At 46.2% G+C, this 24,246-nt stretch overlaps 3 protein-coding genes and 1 long non-coding RNA gene across 6 annotated transcripts; 2 read left to right on the plus strand and 2 right to left on the minus strand.

Annotated features, from left to right (window-relative positions):
* The first annotated feature begins 1,301 nt into the window (after window positions 1–1,301).
* Window positions 1,302–2,604, plus strand: Ier3 (immediate early response 3). The gene is made up of 2 exons (XM_005341045.5): window positions 1,302–1,564; window positions 1,676–2,604. Exons 1-2 carry the CDS (start codon window positions 1,352–1,354, stop codon window positions 1,934–1,936), a joined length of 474 nt encoding a protein of 157 aa, XP_005341102.2. The 5' UTR covers window positions 1,302–1,351; the 3' UTR covers window positions 1,937–2,604.
* Window positions 2,259–2,947, minus strand: LOC120888992 (uncharacterized). Its single transcript, XR_005732685.2, has 2 exons — window positions 2,807–2,947; window positions 2,259–2,573 (listed from the first exon to the last, which is right to left on the minus strand). It is a non-coding gene; the product is annotated as an uncharacterized LOC120888992 (long non-coding RNA).
* Flot1 (flotillin 1) lies at window positions 2,913–20,626 on the plus strand. Of its 3 annotated transcripts, none has more exons than XM_078020339.1 (13): window positions 2,913–3,226; window positions 3,533–3,589; window positions 3,864–3,943; window positions 4,025–4,115; window positions 4,401–4,544; window positions 4,668–4,787; window positions 4,875–4,970; window positions 5,350–5,502; window positions 14,456–14,637; window positions 14,945–14,990; window positions 15,118–15,255; window positions 15,484–15,648; window positions 16,655–20,626. In XM_078020339.1, exons 1-13 carry the CDS (start codon window positions 2,921–2,923, stop codon window positions 16,682–16,684), a joined length of 1,608 nt encoding a protein of 535 aa, XP_077876465.1. In that variant the 5' UTR covers window positions 2,913–2,920; the 3' UTR covers window positions 16,685–20,626. The 3 variants fall into 3 exon arrangements, with proteins under 3 accessions (XP_077876465.1, XP_005341101.1, XP_077876464.1); XM_005341044.5 differs by having other exon boundaries at window positions 3,083–3,226; window positions 3,864–3,939; XM_078020338.1 differs by lacking the exons at window positions 2,913–3,226; window positions 4,025–4,115 and having other exon boundaries at window positions 3,864–3,939.
* Window positions 19,398–23,257, minus strand: Tubb (tubulin beta class I). The gene is made up of 4 exons (XM_005341043.4): window positions 23,015–23,257; window positions 21,504–21,612; window positions 20,871–20,981; window positions 19,398–20,625 (listed from the first exon to the last, which is right to left on the minus strand). Exons 1-4 carry the CDS (start codon window positions 23,069–23,071, stop codon window positions 19,568–19,570), a joined length of 1,335 nt encoding a protein of 444 aa, XP_005341100.1. The 5' UTR covers window positions 23,072–23,257; the 3' UTR covers window positions 19,398–19,567.
* Window positions 23,258–24,246: the final 989 nt, after the last annotated feature.

Consider the following 24,246-nt stretch of genomic DNA (forward strand, 5'->3'; position numbering starts at 1 on the left):
AGGGTAAGGCCCTTGGGGCCAAACTGGCAGCTTTATTGGATTTGCTTCATTTAGCAGCACAGACATTGAAACTGACTTCAGAATTCTCAACAGTACTTTTTCTTTTTTGTTTTGTTTTTGATATGGGGGTCTTGACTGTGTTACTCAGGCTGGCCCCAAACTCCAGGGGCCAAGTGGTCCTTCCTCCTGCCTCAGCCTCCTGAATAGCAAGGACTACAGGTATGTGCCACTACACTCCGCTTTAGTGGTAGTTTTAACAGAGCTCCTGCCACAGGCGAATACTCAAAAAATGTTAAATTCCATGTTCACGAGTGGTCTCTAAGGCAGTATGGAAATGTGTCCATAGTGTGTTGACTAATTATCACTTCTACAACATTTGAATAATGTCTCACAATTCAAGAAGTTCTTCACATAAATTTTGTTATTCGACCCATACTACTGGGGGAAAATGTGGGCGGTTGCTAACCTCTTGCCTTTGTATTTTGTGGTTCTCTGCACCAGCCTATGTGTGAATGTTTCTGTACACACCTAAGAGTAATTTTGTTGTCTCTGTGCAGTCTTTACTTTGTGTTGTGTCATGTGCATATAGCATGGGAATGTGTAATGTACTTGTGTGTTTTCATGTGTGCTAAAATAGGCAGGCTATGTCTGTTTGTGCTTTCTTCTGTTTGTATGTGTTTTCTTATTTTTTAAAAATTGTCTTTTTGGTACTGGGGGTTGACACCAGGAGCACTTTAACACAGCTACAACCCCAAACCCTTATTTATTTATTTACATACTTATTTAGAGGCAGGGTCTTGCTAAGTTGCTTAGGGCTCTACTAAGTTGCCCAAGCAAGCGTGGAACTTGTGGTCCTCCACACAGGGATTATACAGGCATGTACCGTTATGTCCTAGGGAGCCAGGAGTGTGTGCTATCCACGTGCCCTTGTGTGTGAATGTGTGTTCTAACTGCGGTTCCTTGACCTTGAAGGGTCAGTATTGTTGCATAATGGCCATATCTCCTTTTCTAAGACCCCCAGCCTCCCCACGGTGGTGGCTGAATCATCTTCTAAACCGTAGTGGGCCATGCTCCAGCTGCCATAATGCCTCGACATGTGTCTGCCCCCTGGGATTTTACCCACCAGCATTCACGACTCGCACGCACAGCGTGCACTCGGGCACCTAGAGATGCACAGTCCAAGTCTCCACCCACTCCCTTTGCTTAACTGTTGGAATTTCCAGCCGGGCTCCAGCCAAATGCTCCCCTGCTGCGAGAGGAGGAGTTACAAGAACCCGCCCAATTCTCTGGTGTACTTAAACAGCTCTGCCTGGCGGTAGGTCAGCTCTTAGCTAAACTCTCCTCAGCACAGATGTGTCACTCTCGAAGCTCGCTCCCCACCATGACCGGCCTGAGGGCCCCGTCGTCCCCCGCCCCCTCCACCGGCCCGGGACTCCGGCGGGGCTCCGGCCCTGAGATCTTCACCTTCGATCCTCTCCCAGAGAGGACGGTAGCCTCGGCCACACGCCTTGGCGCCTCTCGCGGGCACCGTAAGCGCAGCCGCAGGGTCCTTTATCCTCGAGTGGTGAGTGTCTCGAAAGTGGGGAGGCCGGGGGACACGCCGCCCAGGTTCCCTGGGGAACGACTGGACTCCAAGACCTTGACCTAATCTGTCCATTTTTTTGTCTCTCCTAAGGTCCGGCGTCAATTGCCAGCCGAGGAACCTAACCTTGCCAAAAGGTTCCTCTTTATTCTTCTCGCCATCATCTTCTGCCAGATCCTAATGGCTGAAGAGGGTGTGTCGGCACCCCTGACGCAGGAGGACGTCCCCAGCTCCGCGTCCCCTGTGCCCATCCCGGCTCCCCCAGTCCTCGAGCACCTGAATCTAACTTCGGACCCCTCGGACTACTATCTGGACGTAAGCACCTTTCTCCAGCAACACCCAGCTGCCTTCTAACAAAAGAACCTGAAAAACCCAAGAAACACCAGGCGTATCTGGTGCCCGAGAGTGTATCCCAAACTGGGACTTCAAGACAACTAGAACTCAGAACACTACAGCCAAGACCAGGCCGACCGGTGCTTGGGGCGAGACCGAGACAGACAGGTCCAGGCTAAGCCCAGAGGGGAAGGAGAGCGGCGTTAATTTATTTGTCACTACGCCTAATTAATATTTATATGTATTTATGTATGTCCTCCTAGGTGATGGAGGGGTATATGTAATATTTATTTTAACTTATGCAAGGGTGCAAGATATGCTTCCCCTGCTGTAAATGCAGATCTTTTGGTATTTATTGAGCCTTGTGAGATTGGTGGAGGGAGGGCTCCTAGAACTGAGGCAGAGTGGGAAAAGGTAGTGGAAGGGACTGGTGGGATGGCGCCCGAACTGGGAATCGGGCATGGTGGTGGGTCGTAGGTTTAGAGGGTGATACTCCGTTCTCCAGCACCTCAACTCTACCGGTCTATTGTCTGAGATTTAGGCAGACCGTTGGGAATAAAGTCCATGGCCTTCAATCTTGAAGTTTCCCCTTAGGGACAGCGGGGTTGGACGTCTATGGGCTGTCAGGAGGCGGCAGCCGGAGGTCGCCCAGTATGTTCTGTGAACAAAATAAACTTGATTTACTGAAAGCAGTCCTCTGAGTGTATCTTTGTCCGCGGCGAGTCCCCATTACCCATCTTCACGCCCCAATGACGGGCGGGAGGAACTGTGGCCACATCGCCAGTCTGTACCTCTCCCCGGGCCACGAAACCCATTCCTCCCCACCCCCGGAGTCACGGGACAGATCCGGCCTCTGAATGCAGTCGTATGTGGCTCATACTGCGGTTTTACCAGTTAGTCCGCGGCAAACCCGAAATGTGGCAACCTTTCTTATTCAGCAAAGCCTGCGGCTCGCGCCGCGGGGCGGAGCGTGGAGGGCCTAGGCGGGGCCCTGGGCTCTGGCAGATGACCGGGCAGCGGCCAGTGAGCCCCACCCGGGGCTCGACTGGCAGCCCGGGGGAGCTGGCGGGCTGCAGACCCAAGCGGGGCCTGCCGGGAAAGGGGCGGAACGATCGCGCGGGGCCGAGGGGTTGGTCCGCGGCGGGGGCGGGGTCGCGTCTGCCGCAGCAACAGGGCGCGGCCGGTTTGGGGGCGCGCGTGTGGGCCCAGCTTCCAGGAAGGTGGGACCGCCGCGTTCGTGCTGGTCCCCTAGCTCTGCACGCCCCTGCCCTTCCCGAGACCCCAGCCCCGCCGCCTCCCGCTTCCGGGAAGGTGAGTGGGGGAGGGGAGATGAAGCCTGGGGCTGCGGAGGATGTGCCTGGTGGGGAAAGGTTTGGGGCCCTCAGGCGCGGAGGGCTTCATCTGATAAAGGGGAAAGAGCGTGCACGCGTAGGAAAGGGTCCTTGGGAATCTTAGGAATTTCACAGAGAAGAGACTTAGCGGACCTCTGAGCACCGAAGGAATTGAGCGGTAGCGGGTGCAGACTGGGTGGGTCTGTCGGAAGGGAAAGGGTTCCCTCCCTTGGCCGCCACAGCGCTCCTTTCCCATCTGCAAAAGCTTCTTCTTCCTCTCCTCCAGCTCCGGTTTGAACCATGTTTTTCACTTGTGGCCCAAATGAGGCCATGGTGGTCTCGGGTAAGTATTCTCTTTCCCACAAGTGAACCCCGAACCCCTATAAGTCCGGTGTCTGCCCCTTCCTCCCCCTACCAGCTCCCGACCCCAGACCCCAAGCTTCTGCCCCCTCATGACCTCAAGCTACCTGCTTGAGTTAGGAACTCCCAACTCCAAGGCCCAGTCTGCCTTCCCCAAAAGCTCCCATATCCTCTCCTGTGGGTTGTTCCTACCCTCAAGTTCTTCATTGTAACACATCCTAGCTGTATTGTGGCTGCATAATGCCTTCATTTTGCAGGTTTCTGCCGAAGCCCCCCAGTCATGGTGGCTGGAGGAAGAGTCTTTGTACTGCCTTGCATTCAGCAAATTCAGAGGTAAGTAGGAAGAGAACCAAGGAAGGGGAACCTCAGTTTTCACTCTACTCTTTTTCTTACTCTCAACCCCTTCTTTTTCCCGTAGGATTTCTCTCAACACACTGACCCTCAATGTCAAGAGTGAAAAGGTTTATACTCGCCATGGGGTCCCCATCTCAGTCACGGGCATTGCCCAGGTGAGGCTTTCAAAGCCTTTCCCCACCAAAGTCCACTTCCCAGTCTCTCCGTCCCACACATTAAGAATTTTCTGACCATGGCCTTCTCAATATTTGCCTCAAAAAAAAAAAAAAAAAATGTCTGCTGTTGTCCTACCATAGCCACCCAAGGCACTTGGCTCCTCCTCCTCTTTCTCCCTGAGATAGATTCAGAAACTGCTCTTAGAGGCTTTCCCTTCCCTCCCTGCTTCTTCCTTGGCTTCATGATACCTAATGACATCCCCCCCATCCCTACTCTGCCTGCAGGTGAAAATACAGGGGCAGAACAAGGAAATGTTGGCGGCTGCCTGCCAGATGTTCCTGGGGAAGACAGAGGCTGAGATTGCTCACATTGCCCTGGAGACGCTGGAGGGTCACCAGAGGGCTATAATGGCCCACATGACTGTGGAGGTGGGCTTGGGGACAAGGAAGCATCCAGTAGAGATGCCATACTGAATGGAGCCTAAGGACTCAGCTAATCTGTGAGACATGGTGGATCTGAGAGCTTAAATTCCTACCATTCTTTTGTCTTAGGAGATCTATAAGGATAGACAGAAATTCTCAGAGCAAGTTTTCAAAGTTGCTTCCTCGGACCTGGTCAACATGGGCATCAGCGTTGTTAGCTACACTCTGAAGGACATTCACGATGACCAGGTGAAACTAGGCAGCTATTTCTTTCCTACTTCCTTGCTTCCATCTCAAAACCTCATGACAACTCTGGTTTCTGCACCTCTCCCATAGGACTATTTGCACTCTTTGGGGAAGGCTCGAACAGCACAAGTCCAAAAAGATGCCCGAATTGGGGAAGCAGAAGCCAAGAGAGATGCTGGGATCCGGGTGAGAGAGATGGGAGTTGCTCTGTCGCCATAGGCTTATAGGACACACAGTGAAAAATGGGTAGAAAGGGCAGAGCTAATGAGACTATAGTACTGGGTTGGCAGGAAGCTAGGTGTGGCTGTGTATTCATGCCGGTAACCCCACCTATGCTGGGAGACTGAGGCAAGAGGATCAAAAAAAAAAAAAGTTGGGGGTTGTAACCAGTGGCAGAGGACTTGCCTAGCATGCATGGCCCTGTTTGAGAATTGTAAGAAGTGAGTTAGCAGGGGGAAAAATGAGGCCTGGGGTAAAGGCAGTGAAGCCTGGTGAGGGGTAGGCTCTCATCCATGGCCTTCCTCATTCTGCCCTGACTTTTCCTACCTGATCTGTGTTTGGACAGGAGGCTAAAGCCAAGCAAGAAAAGGTTTCTGCTCAGTACCTGAGTGAGATCGAGATGGCCAAGGCACAGAGGGACTATGAACTGAAGAAGGCTGCATATGACATTGAGGTCAATACTCGCCGAGCACAAGCTGACCTGGCCTATCAGCTTCAGGTGAGAGCTGCCACACTAAGCAGATGGCCAAGCTGCTTATTGCCCCTTCCTACTTCCTCCTGTGCTCTTCATTTCAGCACACCACTATTTATCATTCTAACTTTGATCTTCTTCTGGATCTCCTTCTCTGATCTACCTCCCCCCACGTGAAGAGGGACTCAAAATACTCAAACTTGAGCTGAAAAGCAAAGGAAAGGCATGAAAGGATGTGAGCCAGATAAAAGATGCAGCCCATGTACCACTTGCCAGGCTGTACACTGTGGCATGGGTCTGCATCCACAGAGAGGAAGTCACCTTTTTCTGATTTGTACAAGAGCACACAATAGGCTAATAGCAGCCCTGATGATCAAGACAGAGTATGAGGAAGGAAAACATGGACATGGACATTGAGTCCTGCAAATTGATCTATGGGCATCCCTTAATATTGCAAGGAGGTATAACTGATTCCTATTATTCATGGATCCCATATCTGAAAATTTGCCTATTCACTAAAATTTATTAGTAACCCCAAAATTAGTACTTGCAGCACTTTCATGGTCATTGGCCTGTATTGAGCAGAGTAGTGCAAAATCCTAGTTGCCTGACGCATAGCTTGTAGACAAGGTCAAACAAGAAGATGCTCTGCCTTCTTGTTTCAGCTTTCACACCATAAACAGAGTCATTTTCATGGCATATTTACTGCCACACTTTTTGCATTTTTTTGTGCTTTTTGTTGGTGATCTTGCTTTTCAAATGGCCCCTGGGGCTGGGAATGTTGCTCAGTGTTGATTGCTTGCCTAAAATGCATGAATCTCTGGTTTTGATTCTTCAGCATCACAAAAATAAATAAATAATAAAATCATAGGCCAGGCATGGTGGTACATGCTTGTAATCCCAGTGGGTTGGGAAGCTGAGGCAGGAAGATCGCAAGGATGAGGTCAGCCTCACCAATTTAGTGAGGCCCTAAGCAACTTAATGAGACTCTGTCTCAAAATAAAAAAGTTGTGGGTATATGGCTTAGTGATTAAGTGCCCCTGGGTTCAATGCTGGTACCCCAAACATAGTGCTGAATTGCTATCTGGAATCTCTTAACACAAGAGGCTCTGATGTGCCTTATAGAGAAAATATATGTTACATAAGCTTTGTTCAGGCAAGAATTGACATACTGTTAGACATGAAGTCGGTGTTACTGAACCAACTATAATAATATATATATAAAGTGTCTTTAAACAGAAACACATAAAACAAGCTTATGTATTGATTGGTTGATAAAAATGTTATGATTAGCCAGGCACAGTGGCACACACCTATAATCCCAGCAATTTGGGAGACTAAGGCAGGAAGATTGCAAATTCAGGACCAGCCTGGGCAACTTAGTAAGACCCTAAGCAGTTTAGTAAGATTCTGTTACAAAGTAAGAAACAAAAAATGACCCTCGATTCAGTCCCTATTACCAAAAAAATAAGTTTTGATCAGAGGCTCACAGGAATCTGACTCATATTTCTCCTCGGAACAAAATAAGTATTAGCTAATTCAGTGTTCACAGCTATTTTACAAAACAAAACTAGGGTAAGTAATGAGAGTCAACGTTACCTTTGAGACTTTATCTGAAGGGTAGCTACATTGTGAATTTTGTTTTTGCCAAGACTTGGTACTAGCTGAAAGTAAGTTGAGGTATAAAACATCTTTAATTATGATGTAGAATTTCAGCATGGTTTGACAGATTATTGGCAGTACCATACTGCTTTATTACTCAAAGTATGGTCCATCTAGAAGCAGCAGGAACACTGAGAAGGTTAGTGGAAATACAAAATCTCAGGCTCCAGTCTAGACTGACTAAATCAGAATCAGTATTTAACAAAATCCCAAAGTGATTTGCATGTACATTGGTGTTGAAAAATATCACATAATAAAAACTACTAGCTTACGTGAGACTGTAGATATGATTCTTTTTTTTTTTCTTCCTGGATTGAACCCAGGGGTGCTCTTTCAATGCACTACATTCCCAGCCCTTTTTTCCACCTCCTGGGTTTCTGAGATTATAGGTGTATTATAATCTTATATAATTATATAATCTTATCAAGCCTGGCTGGTAAGATTTTTGTATTAGTCTCCTTTCTGTTACTATAAGAAAATATTTGAAATAATAAACTATGAAGAGAAAAGATTTATTTTAGTTCACAGTTTTGGAGGTTTCAGTCCATGATTGGGCTTGTAGCAAGGTACCATCGTGGAGGGAGTATGTTGTGGAGCAAAACCATTCACCTCATGGCCATGACATAATGGCCCACAAGGCCCCAGCTCCTAAAGGTTTACCACCTCCCAGAAGTATCACCAAACCTTTAGCACTTAGGCCTTTGGAGGACACTTATCCAAACCATTACAGTTCCTAACCTTTTTAAAAGGCTTTCCTTGTCTCAAGCATGCTGGATGGGCTCTGTTTAACTCTTATCAGTTTCTTATGTGCCAGACACTGTACTAGGTACTCAAAAAGTAAATATTCATTTAGCAAACAACCTATTTAGTGTCTATATGTGACAGATTTCTATGTAGGGGAAGGGGAATACTGGGGATTTAATCTAGAGGCGCTTTACCACTGAGCTACATCCCCAGTCTTTTATATTTTTTGTTTTGAGAAAGAGTCTCACTGAGTTGCCCAGGATCTTGCCGAATTGCTGAAGCAGGCGTCAAACTTGTGATCCTCCTGCCTCAGCCTCCTGAATCACTGGGATTACAGGAGTGTACCACTGTGCCCAGGATAGAGATTATTTTGAAAATGAGGATGAATGTATGAGTAAGACAGAAAAGATTCTCATTCTCAGGAAGCTTGGGTTATAACAGAGGAAACTACTAATAAACAAATACATGACCTTCTCAGGCTATAATTATTTGGATCCTCCTCCCCCCCCCCTTTTTTTTTGCAGTGCTAGGAATCAAACCCAGGATCTTATGCATGCTAAGTTCTACCACAAAGCTACATCCCCAGTCCTTATAGTTATCTTACATAAGTGCTGTGAAGGAAATAGACAGGGTAATGTGAAAACTGTAGGGAAGACTATATCAGGTTAGGGGTGGACAGAGAAAGTGTCTATGAGGAGGTGATATTTGAGGTAAAACCTGAAAATAAGAAAGAGGTATCTAAGCGAGGAGTTTCAGGTCTAGAACATTCTAGGTTAGTTCTGATTAAATAGACATGTGACTGGGCTCAGAGGCACATGCCTATAATCCCAATACTCAGGAATCTGAGGCAGGAGGATCGAGAGTTCAAGGCCAGCCTAGGCAATTTAGCAAGATCGTGACTCAAGAAATAAAAAAGATTGGGGATATGGCTCAGTGAGAGAGCGCCCCTGTGTTCAAGCCCAGTACTGCAAAAAAATAGTCATGTAGCCATACACAGTGGCACATGCCTGTAATCCCAGCTACCTGGAAGACTGAGGCAGGAAGGTAGCAAGTTTGAGGTCAGCCATAGCAACTTAAAGAGACCCTCTCCCAAAATAAAAAAGAACTTGGAATGTAGCTCAGTGATAGTGCTTTTCTAGCATGGATGAAGCCCTGGGTTTATCTATATATAGTACTACCAAAACAAAACCAATCATGTGTCCTTAATGACTAGTTAAAAGGACCAATAAGTACAAAGACCCTGAGCTTGAGCTTGGTATGTCTGAGGAACAGAAGATACCTGATCTGATGTGGTTGGTATTCTGAGTGTGAGAAGAAGAAGCAGGCAGGACCCGAAACAGACAGGATTTGGATTGAGACAGAAGATAATTCAAAGCACAGTGGAAAAAGCTATTAGAGAACATTACTCAGGGAGACGTTATGGTCTAGTTCACTTTGCAGCAGGTTGGGGTGTGGTGTTTGTGTGTGTTTCTTTTGCTAATCTACATCCCCAGCTGTTTACGTTTATATTTTTTAAGGATCAGTCCTATTGCCTTACAGAGAATGAATTATCAAAAGAAAAAGACAAGGTGGGTTGGCATGCTTGGAGTGCCAGCTACTTGGGAGGCTGAGGCAAAAGGATCACTTTGAGGGCAGCCTGAGCAACAGAGCAAGATCCCATCTTTAAAAAGAAAGAGGGTGGCTGGGGCTGGGGCTCAGCAGTAGAGTGCTCACCTGGCATGTGCTGGGTTTGATCCTCACCACCACATAAAAATAAATAAATAAAATAAAGATATCGTGTCCAACTACAACTAAAAAAAGTTCAGAGAGGGAGAGGGAGGGAGAGGGAGAGGAAGCAGGAGATGAATTGGAATCTTTTTCAAAGATGGTGGTGAATGCCTATGATCCCAGCCACTAGGGAGTCTGAAGCAGAGGATCACAATTTTGAGGCCAGCCTCAGCAACTTAATTAGAACCCTGTCTCAAAATTAAAAATGAAAAGGTTGGGCTGGGGCTGTAGCTCAGTGACAGAGTGCTTGCCTAGCATGTCTGAGGCACTGGGTTCCATTGTAGCACTGCGTAAAAAACTAAACAAATAAAGACATGCTGTCTATCTACAACTATAATTTTTTTTTTTTTTTTTTAATGAAAAGGCTGTGGCTGGGGTTGTGGCCCAGTGGTAGAGTTCTCACCTAGCATGCAGGGGACACTGGGTTTGATCCTCAGCACCACATAAAAATAAAATAAAGATATTGTGTCCATCTAAAACTAAAAAATAAATTTAAAAAAATGAAAAGGTCTAGGGATGTAGGTCAGTGATAAAGGACTCTCTGGGTTCATTCGTCAGTACCAAAAAAAAAAAAAAAGATGTGTTGAGCAAATGCAGCTAAATTATGATTTCTAAAAATCTCACCAAAACTGCAGAATGATTTGTTTTTTTAAAAAAAGGTATAGATGAGGGATTGTAGCTCAGTGGTAGAGTGCTTGCCTTGCATACAGGAGGCCCTGGGTTCAATCCTCAACACCACATAAAAATAAATAAATAAAGATATTGTGCCCAACTAAAACTAAAAAAAATAAAAAAATTAAAAAAAAAAAGTATAGATGGAGAAAATAGGAACAGACACCACAGCATTGTTTTGAAAGCTGGAGATCAGTGGTAGTTGACCAAGCTGGTCTGAGAGTGCTGAGCTTGACATCTACAGGGAGGAAGACAGTGAAGGATCTAAGGCTCAGGAGCTAGCAGCACCAGGTGTCCTTGGAGCTATAATAAATGCTGGTGAAATAGAAAGAATAGGAGAAAAGTAACTTATGACTAGTGCCCTTTGCTGGCCTCCTACTCTAGGTAATGGCTTCTCCTCTGCCCCAGCAGCATTTATTGTTAGAAGAAAGTAAAGCAAGGGGTTGTGATGAAGGCTGTTCTGGCACAGGTGAGGGCTAGACTACTTTACCAATAAGAGGGGCATGAGGGACTAGGGTTGTGGCTCAGCGGTAGAGCACTCGCCTCACACATGCAAGGCCCTGGGTTCGATCCTCAGCACCACATATAAATAAAGTTTAAAAAAATAAGAGGGACATGAAATGATGGTTAGCCTTTTGAATGCTAAGTGCTGGCAGCCAGCCCCTTCAACCCCACACAACTCCCAAAGCTCCATCTTCCAAAAAAGCGATGGGAACACTGCTCTGGGAAACATGACCAGTTCAAGAAGAAAGACTTCAAGGTCCTGAATTGGAGACTTCTCTAGTACACAGTCTGCTCAGATCACCCCAAAGGGGGAAAAAAAAAAAGTCAAAGTCAACAAGGCTCACCCATGCACTCAGAGCCTCTTTTCAGTGTTTAGACACTCTTAACCCAGAAGAGACAACTAGAAATTACCTGATCAATGAGGATATCCTCCATTGTGGAAGACAAAAGAGCAAAAATTATTTGAAGGATGTATAATATCCAGAGAGAAAAAGGCTTGAAAGAATAGCTGCTTAATGGCAGAGCATGTGTGAGGCTTGGGTTCAATTCTCAGCACCAAAACAAAGACAAAAACAAAATGTCTTCTGTGAGATAAGAGGAAAGCCCAGGGTCAGGAAATCAGGACATAGAACAGAAAACAAACAAAAAAGAGCACATAGAAACTAATAAGATGGCAAAAATTAAAAGAAAAAAAAAAACAGAAGAAAATTCTAGTAAACTTCCCAAAGGAAAGAAACAGTTGGAACTATTAGTAAGGATAAGAATATTACAGACCAGTCCAGGAGCTTCAGCAGAACAAAGAAAATAGGAAATCACCAATGGGTTAATTCAGAAATGTATATTTGCACTGAAGGGCAGAATTCCTTTTATTTAGGCAGATTTGGTAAGAAATGGTCCACCAGCCAGTGTGGTGGCCCATACCTGTAATTCCAGCAGCTCAGGAGGCTGAGATAGGAGGATCCTGAGTTCAAAGCCAGCTTCAGCAATGGCAAGGCACTTAGGAACTCTGTGATCCCTGTCTCTAAATAAAATACGAAATAGGGCTGAGGTGTGGCTCAGTGGTTGAGTGCCCCTGAGTTTAATCCCTGGTATAAAAAAAAAATAAGAAAGAAAGAAAAAGAAATTGTCCACCAAATGTCTGACACAATGAATGGAAAATATCTATATCAAAATAATTAATATGAAAGAACACTTATGACAGAGAGAGAGAGAGAGCTAAAAGCTCCCAGAGAAAAAGAACAGATCTCAAACAAAGGACTAGGCAGCAAAAAACAAAAAACAACCCAGCACAGTAGCCCACATTTAGAATTCCAGGGACTTGGGAAACTAATGCAAGATCGAAAATTTAAGACCAGCTTCGTCAATTTAGTGAAACCCTCAGCAACTTATCAAGATCCTATCTCAGAATAAATAAAAAGAGTTAGAGATATAGCTCAGTGGCAGAGCATCCCTGGGTTCAATCCCCAGTGACAAAAATAATAAAACCTTACAGTAACAAAAATGACTTAAATTTTCTTAAGATGGAAGACAGTGGAGCAGTGACTTCAAAATTCTGATGGGAAATTTGTTCCAACATAGAAACTGTTCTCAGCTTAATTGTTCAAATAGAAGGGTAAAATAAAATACTCAGAGAAGTAAGATCTGTAAATAAAATTTTGTCTTCATATTCTGAAGGAGCTACTGGAGGTTGAGTTGCACCAAAATGTGGGCAGAAATAAGAAAGGGGGGGGGCGCGGAGTTGGTGACAGAATACAGGGACTCCAGTATAGGAGACAGGTGATCTGCACACTGGTGTAGAGGGCAACCAGTCCAGTTTGGAATAGTTTTGAAAATTAAGGGTCAAAGACAATACAAGACACCATATCCAGAATTAAGAGCTGGGTCCAAAAGAAGGCAAATGATTGGGCACGGTGGTGCAGGCCTGTAATCCCAGTGGCTCAGGAGGCTGAGGCAGGAGGATCTCGAGTACAAAGCCAGCCTCAGCAACTTATCAAGGTACTTAGCAACTCAGTGAGACTGTCTCTAAATAAAATATATAAAAGGGCTGGGGATGTGGCTCAGTGGTTTAGCACCTTTGGGTTCACTCCTCAGTACCAAAAAAAAAGAAGAAGAAAGCAAATGAACCATCATTTGTACTGATGAGACCTATAGGTCTGATGGTTTGTGCCTGAGCTTGAGTAATAGAACTATGGAAAAGGGTATTCCTTTCCTGGTACTCCTCATCAACATCTTGGCAAGAGCCTTTTGATCCCTGTGCACTACAGGAATAAGAAAAATCTGCTTAAATAAGAGGAATTCTGTATATACACACAGTCTTCTGGGTACGGTGGCACATACTTGTAATCCTAGCTGCTTTGGGAGGCCAAGGCAGGAGGATTGCAAGTTTGAAGCCAGCCTCAGCAACTTAGACCCTGTCTCAAAATAATTCCCACCCCCAGTACTAAGGATTGAATCCAGGGTCTTGCATTTGCTAAGTGTTTGACCACTGATCTACACCCCAAGCACCAAATTAAAAAAAAAAAAAAAAATAGAATGGGCTGGGATATAGCTCATTGGTAGAGAGTTTGTTTAGCATGCACAAGACCCTGGGTTCAAGCCTCATTATGGAGATGGGAGGGCTGGTCACAGTGGTTGCTTCCTAGGTAGTTTGGGGAAAGAGATGAGAGGAAGCATTACTGCATATCATCTACTTTTTTCTTTTGAACTTGTGCCGTATGTTAAAAGTAAAATTGAAAACCATTTTTATCCAAGATATCCACTGACTTGGCAAAAAAAAAAAAAAAAAAAGTCAGCAGTCTGTTGCATTAGTTGGGGCTGGAGTTGATGGTGGCCCATACTAAATTAAGGCAGCAATGATGGAGAGGCAAGGCTGGGGTTGTAGCTCAGTGGTAGAGTTCTTGCTTAGCATGTGTGAGGCACTGGGTTCAATTCTCAGCACTGCATTTAAATAAAATAAAGGGTCATGGACAACTAAAAAAAAGTATGGAAAAAAAAAAGATGGAGAGAGGTGGATGGATTTGAATTAAAATGTGAAGGTAGAAGATCACCAAGTGCTCAGCATCCTCAAGGTATTTGTACTGTAGAAGGAGACAGTGGTGCAACAGATTAATATGTAAGCTCAGAGGGACACTTAACCTTCTGCCTGAGGGAGAAGAGGGAGCAGGTCCTGGCCCCACCTAGCTCTGAAGCTAAATCTTCAGATCCCATTTTTTTTTTTCTTTTAGTACTGGGAATTGAACTCAGGAATGCACTACCACAGAGCCACATCCACAGCCCTTTATTTTTTTATTTTTTATTTTGAGACGGCATCTCACTAAATTGCTGAGGCTAGGCTGGAACTTATAATCCTCCGGCTTCAGTCTCCTAAGTGCTGGGTTTACAGTCATGCGATCTCTAATTGGCTAGATCCCTCATCTTTTTTCCTGGATCTGAAGAAGAGCATGAGGCTGCCCCAGGGCCCTGCCTTGGATCAGTATGGGAAGGGACTCCACTGAACAGGCTGAGGAGACTGGGAACCGATTTCATGGACCTAATCCTATTTTGATACTTCATCCTGGTGCCCTGGTCTCTCTGGTTCCTCCCGGGTACATGGCTTTTTAGCTCTGACTTTGAGAGGCCCCCTCATTCCCAGGTGGCCAAGACTAAGCAGCAGATCGAGGAGCAGCGGGTGCAGGTGCAGGTGGTGGAGCGGGCCCAGCAGGTGGCGGTGCAGGAGCAAGAGATCGCACGCCGAGAGAAGGAGCTGGAGGCCCGCGTGAGAAAGCCGGCGGAGGCTGAGCGCTACAAGCTGGAGCGGCTCGCCGAGGCGGAGAGGTAAATGCTCCCTCATTGGTTCCTTTTTTTTTTTTTTTAATTGTAGATGGACACAATATCGTTATTTATCTATTTTTTAATATGATGCTGAGGATCGAATCCCGTGCCTCACACAGTCCCAGCCCTCCTTGGTTCCCTTTTGACTCTTCTGCCAAGCTTACCTGCAGATGGAGAGCTGAAGCCTTCCCCACCCGGCCTCCTAAGGAGCTTGGTTGGGGGTGGGGGTGTGTCTCTCCAGTGCTGGGTGTTTCTCCTGAGAGCAAGGACCCCACCTCTGCTCCTCCCTCCACTTCCTTTCTGTCGCTAGGTCCCAGCTGATTATGCAGGCAGAGGCAGAAGCCGAATCTGTTCGGGTGAGTTAGAATGTGGCTCCTTGCTGGCTTATGGAAGGAGTGGTTTGTGGGTTCCTGTATGGCCTTGGGTTTCTTGTTCTTAATTACTCCCATTAATTCCATTACAAGTATTCTGTACCTTGGTTAGATGCGCGGGGAAGCCGAAGCCTTTGCCATAGGGGCCCGAGCCCGTGCAGAGGCTGAGCAGATGGCCAAGAAGGCAGAAGCGTTCCAGCTGTACCAGGAGGCTGCCCAGCTGGACATGCTGCTAGAGAAACTGCCCCAGGTCTGGGGGTAGTATGGGCTCTGGGAGAGAATTCACAAGCAGGGATTGAGGGGTGAGATGAAATGAGGAGGTTGGGGAGAACCAAGCTAGGGGCCATTAAATTAGGAGTGGGAATTAAAAGCCAGGGAGCAAAGTGAGAAAGCATGAAGTAGAATAAGGGTCTTTAAGTTGTTTGATGAGAGATGAGGCCAGATCATGGGCACTCACAAGGCTTGTCTCACCCACCAGGTGGCAGAGGAAATCAGTGGTCCCTTGACCTCAGCCAATAAGATTACACTGGTGTCCAGTGGAAGTGGAACCATGGGAGCAGCCAAAGTGACTGGGGAGGTACTGGACATCCTAAGCCGCCTGCCAGAGAGTGTGGAGAGACTCACAGGTGTCAGCATCTCCCAGGTGAGGGTCTCTGGGGTGAAGAATTTCTGGAGTTTCTGTGTCATGTGATGGAGTAGGCCTAGTATTTCACCAGCACCCAGGACACCTGGGAATCCAGACATTAACTGCTTTCTGTGTGTCAGACACACTGATGCGCTTCTACCTAGATGGCTTTGTTGTTGTTGTTGTTGTTAGTTTGTTTTGTTTTAAACTACTTTTAGGGTATGTAGTATTTTTACAAAGTGAAGAACACTACTTCTGACATGTAAAGTAACAGCCCACTCATAGCTGGTGAAGCTGAGCCTGTGTTATTGTTTCACTAGTACAGGGAAGTAGTTGCAGCCTGTTGATAATGAATTAATTCCAAGCCATAATTATCACTGTTTTCCTTGGTGCCTCAGTTTACTCATCCATGGATTATGGAAGAGGTCAGATAACAGGCCCTGGAACACTGTGTTTGTGTGAATTCTGGCTCCAATGCCTGCTAGCTTAACCCTTCTGTATCTGTATCCTTACCTTAAAAACGAGTTAATAATAGAAACTACCCTGTTGAATTGTTAAGAAGGAGCTGGATGGATAGCTGAATGGTAAGTGTGCCCAGCACTCACAAGACTCTGGAGCCTACACCACCCCCATTCCACTCCTCCCGCCCCCCCCCCCCAAAAAAAAGCTTTGAACTGTTAAAGAAATACTTTCAGTGATCAGAACCATGCCTGGCACATAGTAAGCACTATTTGTTAAATAAAAAAGTATGTGTACAGATGAAAGCATTGGATCATACTAGTGACTTTCAAGCTGGGTTCCTTGGAGCCTTCATGAGGTCTATAGTACAAGATAAAGGGCCAAGGGTAGTTCTACCCTCTTCAGTGACATTTTATACATGGGTCTGAATGACTTTGCTTGGCAGTGCACTACAGAAAGATTGTTGGACTTACGTGTCCTGCCTACAGCCCATTTATCTGAGTGGGGGCCTGGGAGATCAGGGTACCTGGTTTGTAAGTGCCATCAATTCTTGTCTTTTTGCCAGGTGAACCACAAACCTTTGCGAACAGCCTGAACCCTCAGCCCCTGCCTGTACCCAGCCTCCAAGTTGCCTGAATGGTTCTGATGCATGCATCCCAGCTGACCTCCCTGAGTATCTATTGACAGTGGGGTTCCTACATCTTGCCAATAGCCTGTGCCTTGCCTTGAAGGGGGTTGCTCCCCTTCCCAAATTCAGTCTGCCATGAACTCTCAGTACCCCAGAGGTCCCCTGCCAGTCTTTGATGATCCCACTCCACCCTATCCCAACTTATTTAACTTCCTTAAATAAAATTATCTGAGCCTGTTGTCTAGAACTTGTTCCTGACAAGATTGAGGAATGGTCTTGGAGGTTCTTACCAAATAAATGCTTAGTTAAGTATGAACAATTAATAGAACCAGTTCAAAATGGATGCTAGAATGTAGCTTGCTCCCTTGCATTTAATAGCTTTCCAGACTGGAAGAAAATAAAGTTGTTTGTATACTATTAAGAGTTGTAGTTAATTTCTTCCCCAACATGTTGGTTGTAGCCAGAAAAGCACACTAAGGATCTGGGCATGCTGGGTGCACACCTGTAATTCTAGCAGCTTTGGAGGCTGAGACAGGATCACAAATTCAATGTCAGCCTCAGTAATTTAGCAAGGCTGTAAGCAACTGAGACCCTGTCTAAAAATTAAAAAAAGAGCTCAGGGGTAAATTGCTCCTGGTACCAAAATCCCCAGTAACAAAAGGGGTGGGGGAGAACTGGGAATGAAGTTCAGTGGTAAAGTGATCGTAGGTTCAATCATTGTAATAATTGCTTTAGGTGCAGGGGTTTTCGCTCAATAGGTAGAGTGCTTGCCTGCCATACACAAGGCCCTGGTTTCAATCCCTAGCACCATACACAAAAAAAATTGCTTTACTTCCTAGAATTACTGAAATTATGGCTGAGGAAAATAAAACAGCCCTTGCTGTGTCTCCAAAGGGGATTAGTTTCAGGATCATCCCCCGCCCCAATACCAAAATTCATGGATGCTAAATTCCTTATACAAAAACGCAGTATTTGCATGTAACACACATATCCTCATGCATACTTTAAATCTTAATTACTAGTAATATCTAATGCTATGTGAATGGGGCTGGGGAATGTGGCTCAAGTGGTAACACACTCGCCTAGCATGCGTGAAGCACTGGGTTTGATTCTCAGTACCACATAAAAATATTGTGTCCACCTAAAACTAAAAAAATTTTTAAAAAGTGAATGTTATGTAAAGAGTTCATCTGTGGGCTGGGGTCTTGGCTCAAGAGGTAGAGCACTCACCTAGCATGCATGAGGCACTGGGTTCCATCCCCAGCACCGCATAATAAAGGTATTGTGTCCACCTATAACTGCAAATATACATATTTTTTCCCTTTAAAGAGTTGATCTATATTGCTTAGGGGAAAGACTAGAAAAAGTCTTATATTTGATATACTTTCAATCTGAGGTTGTTGAGTCTGGGCTAAAGAGCTGCTAGGATAGCTTCTTTTAGTTGTGGGTGGACAGTGTATTTCATTTTTATGTAGTGCTGGGGATTTAATCCAGTGCCTCACACATGCTAGGCAAACACTATCACTGAGCCACCACCCCAGCCCCTATAGGGTAGATTTTTAAGACTATTAGTTTATATATTCAGAAGCATTATTAGATGGCAGTCTCCCTTGTGTGTATTCCTTGCTTTATTCCCAGAGGCCTTAAGACAGCCCATTTTCCCTTGAATATATCTGCTTTTATCCTTGAATATATATCTGCTTTCATAAGTAAACCTCTAATGCTTTGGATCTGGAGTGGGGAGAGGACAGGAAACAAAGACAATTAAATGTGATATTCTCAGTTTAAGGAGAGCACAATGTAAGTAAACTTTGGACTCCATTCCTCCACTGGCAATCTTCCCTAAATGAGCACACATCTGGCAACTTTCTTTTTTCCAATTCCCATTTATTTTTGGCTCTTGGGGCAATGTCATCTTTTCAATATGAAAAAAAGCAGCAAGTTCAACACAAATTAGAAATCTGAAGTGTAGGATAGAACAAAATCAACAGTAGGAAGGAAAAAGCAATAGCAAAAGAAATGAGATGTTCTTTAAAAAAGGGTTTTGTTGCCCCTCCTCTGGAAGTGACTCACATTTAGGTGGTAGTACATACCTTTCCACATATCAGACATATTACTCTTTGGAGGGGGGTGAAAAGGTGGGGGTTGGGGAGGACAATTCTGGAAGCTTAGGGACCAAGGCAGGCCTTCTCCTTTTTGAAATGCACTGAGAGGTAGAGCAGAAAGAGGAAGGATTCACACCTCTTCCTGAGTGGGGCAGATTCCTCTAAAGGGAGAGCACAACAGGGGACAGCTGAGAGGGAGGCTGCAAATGGAAATAATACTGTTAACACCTCTCCTGAAGCTGAGAGATGGAGCATGGAAGTGCCTAAAAATGACTGTAAAAGCATAGATTCCCCTCTTTAAAAAACTGTCCTAACATGAAAAATCCCATCCCCATCACAAGTGATTTCTACCTGCTGCTACCTTCTACCTTGTACTATTTTGCCTTAGGATGGTGGCCACTAAAAGCACATGGCTAGTTCTAAATGGGATCTGGACAAGAACCAGCTTCTTGGGAGAATCATTTTGGAAACAGAAGATATTAAATGGACAGATGTGAAAAGTAGATACCAGAAAGAAATGCAGGGTAATCCAGAATGGAAGAAATTTAAGTTTGCCAGAGTGGAAAGAGGAGACATTCAAGAAACAAATATTTATTGAGCGCCTAATATGGGTCAGGCACTGTTCTGCATGCCTCCCAAAAGGAAATAAAAAAGGAAAAAAGAAAAGGCAGTTAACACAAATTCTGAAGAAAGGGGCAGCGGAAGGCTGGGGAACTGAGAAGCCTGAGGTGATGGGGGAGCTGCCTTAGGCCTCCTCTTCAGCCTCCTCACCGAAATCCTCTTCCTCTTCTGCGGTGGCATCCTGGTACTGCTGGTACTCGGAGACAAGGTCATTCATGTTGCTCTCAGCCTCGGTGAACTCCATCTCGTCCATACCTTCACCTGTGTACCAGTGGAGGAAGGCCTTTCGGCGGAACATGGCAGTGAACTGCTCTGAGATGCGCTTGAAGAGCTCCTGGATGGCTGTGCTGTTGCCAATGAAGGTAACTGCCATCTTGAGGCCACGAGGTGGGATGTCACAGACAGCTGTCTTGACATTGTTGGGGATCCATTCCACAAAGTAGCTGCTATTCTTGTTCTGCACATTCAGCATCTGCTCATCTACCTCCTTCATGGACATCCGTCCACGGAAGACTGCAGCCACGGTGAGGTACCGACCATGGCGGGGGTCACAGGCAGCCATCATATTCTTCGCATCAAAGACCTGCTGGGTGAGTTCAGGCACAGTGAGGGCCCGATACTGCTGGCTTCCACGGCTGGTAAGAGGGGCAAAGCCAGGCATGAAGAAGTGGAGACGTGGGAAGGGCACCATGTTGACTGCCAACTTGCGGAGGTCAGCATTGAGCTGGCCAGGGAAGCGGAGGCAGGTAGTGACACCGCTCATGGTGGCTGAGACGAGGTGGTTCAGGTCTCCGTAGGTTGGTGTGGTCAGCTTCAGGGTACGGAAGCAGATGTCATAAAGGGCCTCGTTGTCAATGCAGTAGGTCTCATCAGTGTTCTCTACCAACTGATGGACAGAGAGGGTGGCATTGTAGGGCTCAACCACAGTATCAGACACTTTGGGTGAGGGTACTACACTGAAGGTGTTCATGATGCGGTCAGGATACTCTTCCCGGATCTTGCTAATGAGCAGGGTGCCCATTCCGGAGCCTGTGCCTCCTCCCAGTGAGTGGGTCAGCTGGAAGCCCTGCAGGCAGTCACAGCTCTCTGCCTCCTTCCGCACCACATCCAGGACTGAGTCAACCAGCTCAGCCCCTTCTGTATAGTGACCCTTGGCCCAGTTGTTACCTGCCCCAGACTGACCTGTAATGGGTTAGAGAGAAAGCTTAATTAATTATTTAAGGTTTGGAATGTACATGTTTCTACCTTTCAACTTTTAGCTCCTTTCTCTTTCACCTGTGATATATTTTCATAATATCCCAAATAGTCATTTGCCTCCACCCTCCATTTCAGATTTCCTGTAACTCTCCAGTGCAATAATCATCTAACTTTTGCTCTTTCTCGCACCTAAATATAAGAATATCACTAATAACATCTGCATAACTCACCAAAAACAAAGTTGTCTGGTCTGAAGATCTGGCCAAAAGGACCTGAGCGAACAGAGTCCATAGTCCCAGGTTCTAGATCCACCAGGATAGCACGAGGAACATATTTGCCACCTAGAGGGAATCAGGTAGATGTTTGAGAGCTGGCAGTGGGGAAGGTTAAGCGATTGCTGTTAGGAAACAGCCTCATATTTAAATTTGTCATGCCAAGCCCAGCCACCAGGTGGCAGCAGAGCTAGTCTTTGGCCCCTTTATGGTGGGTGTCTAAAGAACAAAATGATGGATTCATCCAAAAGGGACAATGGGCCCCCAAGAATGGAAACAGCGGAAACTCTGGCTCATGTCTGTAATCCCAGCTGCTTGGGAGACTGAGCCTACCCTGCTCTCACTAATTAGAGAGCAGCTTAGGGCAACTTAGGTAAGACAGTGTCTCAAAATACAATTAAAAAACAGATGGGCGTGGTGGCACCTTTAAACTCAGAGGCTTGGGAGGCGAGATCCTACCTCAAAAATAAAACATTTAAGCGCCCCTGGGTCCAATCCCTGGTACCATAAATTCATTAAAAAAGAACAAATAGAGATCCTATAGAAGTGTTAAAGAAATGAAACCCGACTTTCCTGGGCTCCTGCCCTCACCTGTGGCTTCATTGTAATACACGGAGATGCGGTCCAGCTGCAGGTCACTGTCCCCATGGTAGGTACCGGTGGGATCGATGCCGTGTTCATCACTGATCACCTCCCAGAACTGCCAAGGAAAAGCAATGAGCCTTAAGTAGTGCAAATCCCACGCAAATATGCCTCTTCACGTGATCTACATTCCAGATGGGTCGGTGGTAAGTCCTGTTCTAAGGCTTGGCATTCCGTTATCTGCTTGCCACACCTTTGCCCTAGACACTTGCACACTCAGGAAAGCGGCAGCTTTCGTTGCTCGGGTTGTTAAGATGATATGCTGCTGGAAGGCCTGGCGTTCGCTAAGTGGGAGTGAACGCATGGAAGGGCTACCCGTTCCCCTTGTAGGAACCGCCCCTTCATGCCGTTCTAAAAGGGCCGTGTCTGAGCCACCTAGGGCTTTTGCAGTCGACCACCCCCTCCCTCCACGTGATGGCAGCGCACGCGCACTTAAAGAATCCGACAAAAGGAGATGTAGCGCACGGGCGGGGCTCAAGGCAAATTCCGCGCGCTTAGGGGCGGGACTGCGCTCCAGCTAGCGCGTCCCCGCCGGCGGGCAGGGCTGCATTGTCCCCGCGCGCCGGGGGCGCCTGGGCCCCCGCCCTTCGGCTACAACGTAGCAGCCGCACTTCCTCTCTGCCCCTCCCCCGCTACACTGTAACCGCGCGCAAAAAAAAAAAAAAAAAAAAAAATCCCCCTAAGGCCTCGGAATTTTATTCTCTGGCTAGTTTTTTTTTTCCCTTTTCCCCCCAACTTGCATTATTCTTTCTCCAATATTTGGTACAGAGGGAATTACTTAATGGAAGCACTCCTTCCACCTTCTCCCTCTAAGAATGTGTTGACGCCCTAAAAGGTCTTAGAGGCAATGAAAGTTAAAGGAAGCCCCTATATATATTATTCTCCATCCACATAAAAAGACGGGAACGCCCCTCGGGGAATCGCAGAAACACCGAAGTCTCCGATCCTTTGTGAAGGTTGCGCGTAGTGTAGCCCACCCTGGTGCAGTGTTCCCCACCTTTGCACTGGGACTTTCAGCAGCTGCCCGCCCAGCCTCAACCCTTCCCCCGCCAGTTTTGCTCTACAAATCCCCGCCAAGCGGGGGGGAGGCGGGATCCACATGGGGAAAACCTAGCCTCGCTTTGTCTCGGACCGTTTCCGCATCACTCCTCCCTGGTCCTTGGACCGTTAGAAAAATCTCCTTTAAGGAAACCCTTACAGATCCTGGGTCTTCCAGGCCCCCAAACCTGAAAGGTCCTTTTAGTAGCACTCCCCCAAAAATGTGCCTGCCAAAATAAATTGCCCATCTTTTCAAAATCAAATGCTACTACAAATGTGTATCCTTACAAGTAAAAAACTTTTGGAAGGCAAAGCTTGGTTAAGGATGGAGAGTGCAAATGATCCCATAACCATCCTTCGTAAATTAATCGGGATTTTTCTTCTAAGAAATATAATTAAAAGGAGAGGCTTAAAATTCTTACCTTGGCACCGATCTGGTTGCCACACTGACCGGCCTGGATGTGCACGATTTCCCTCATGGCTACAATTTATTTTAATTTATTTTTGCTCGCCTCAATGTATGTTCGGGGCAAGGAAATATGTAATTCGTTTTCTGTGCTGGTCGCGAGCTGAAAGAAGGAACGTGCCCGGGAGGATGGAGCAGCGAGATCCGAACGCGACGGCAGGAAGATTCTGAGAGGCAGAAAAGCAGGGAGGGCGAAGGAGGGAAGGCGGGCAGGGCGGGGCGCGCGTGCGCCAGGGATGGGAGGCGGGAAGACAAAGCCTTCTCCAGCCTGCCGCTGATTAGTCGATGCTGATCATGTACCAAACGGCCATTGGTTTCTACGCCAGTGGACTAGCGCAGTTCTCTCTGGGAGTCGTAGTCCTCTATTGTTGTCCACGCTGCAAAATGAAGTTACGAATGGGTGGGTACTTGGTATTTTGCTTTTTGTGGTTTTCTTATTTTTTTTTAATGAAAAATGACCTTGCACAAGATTCTTTCTATGTCAGAGGTTTTTGTGAGGTTTTTTTGTTTGTGAAAAAATGAAATCGTTCTTGGTATGTGGGAATCTGGGGTTCCAGGAGCTAGGAGGTGGGGTAGGCACGCCCTGAAAGCTGCCCACTGCGGTAGCTCTCGGGGAGACAGGACTGCTTAGCTCAGCGAAAACTGGAAGAACTGTGGTACCCTCTTCTGCTACATACATCTAGTCCTTTGGTGACCTTAGTCATAAACTTCAGTAAAAACCCCGTTCCCCCAGACACCTCAGAGGAATAAGGAAGGGATTATCCTCCTCTTTCTTTGGGACTTTTGAGTAAGAAGGCAAAGCTTGGTTAAGGATGGAGAGTGCAAATGATCCCATAACCATCCTTCTTAATTAATCTTAAAAAAGAAACAAAATTGTAGCAAGAGCTTTTCAAAATAGAGAGGTTGTCTGGAAGGAATGTTGAAAGAATAAATTGAATAGTTTAGTGAAGCTGAGATCTGGGATTTGTGGAGCTAGAAGTCTCTCTTGGTCCATGAGGGGATCAGGGCTTTAAGGTAGAGTTTGAGGACACCTCGGTCATCTTGTCAAAGGGAACTATGGGGTGAGGTTCCTGATAGAATTTCAGTGTCTTCCCAGCCTGCCTTTATTAGACTCTGAGATGAAGTCAGTAATTTTTCAGTTTTCTAATTTCAGTGACTAGGTGTGGCTATCGCAAAGCCTCAGGATTT

This window comes from Ictidomys tridecemlineatus, chromosome 8 (assembly GCF_052094955.1).
Source record: "Ictidomys tridecemlineatus isolate mIctTri1 chromosome 8, mIctTri1.hap1, whole genome shotgun sequence".
Lineage (NCBI taxonomy): Eukaryota > Metazoa > Chordata > Mammalia > Rodentia > Sciuridae > Ictidomys > Ictidomys tridecemlineatus.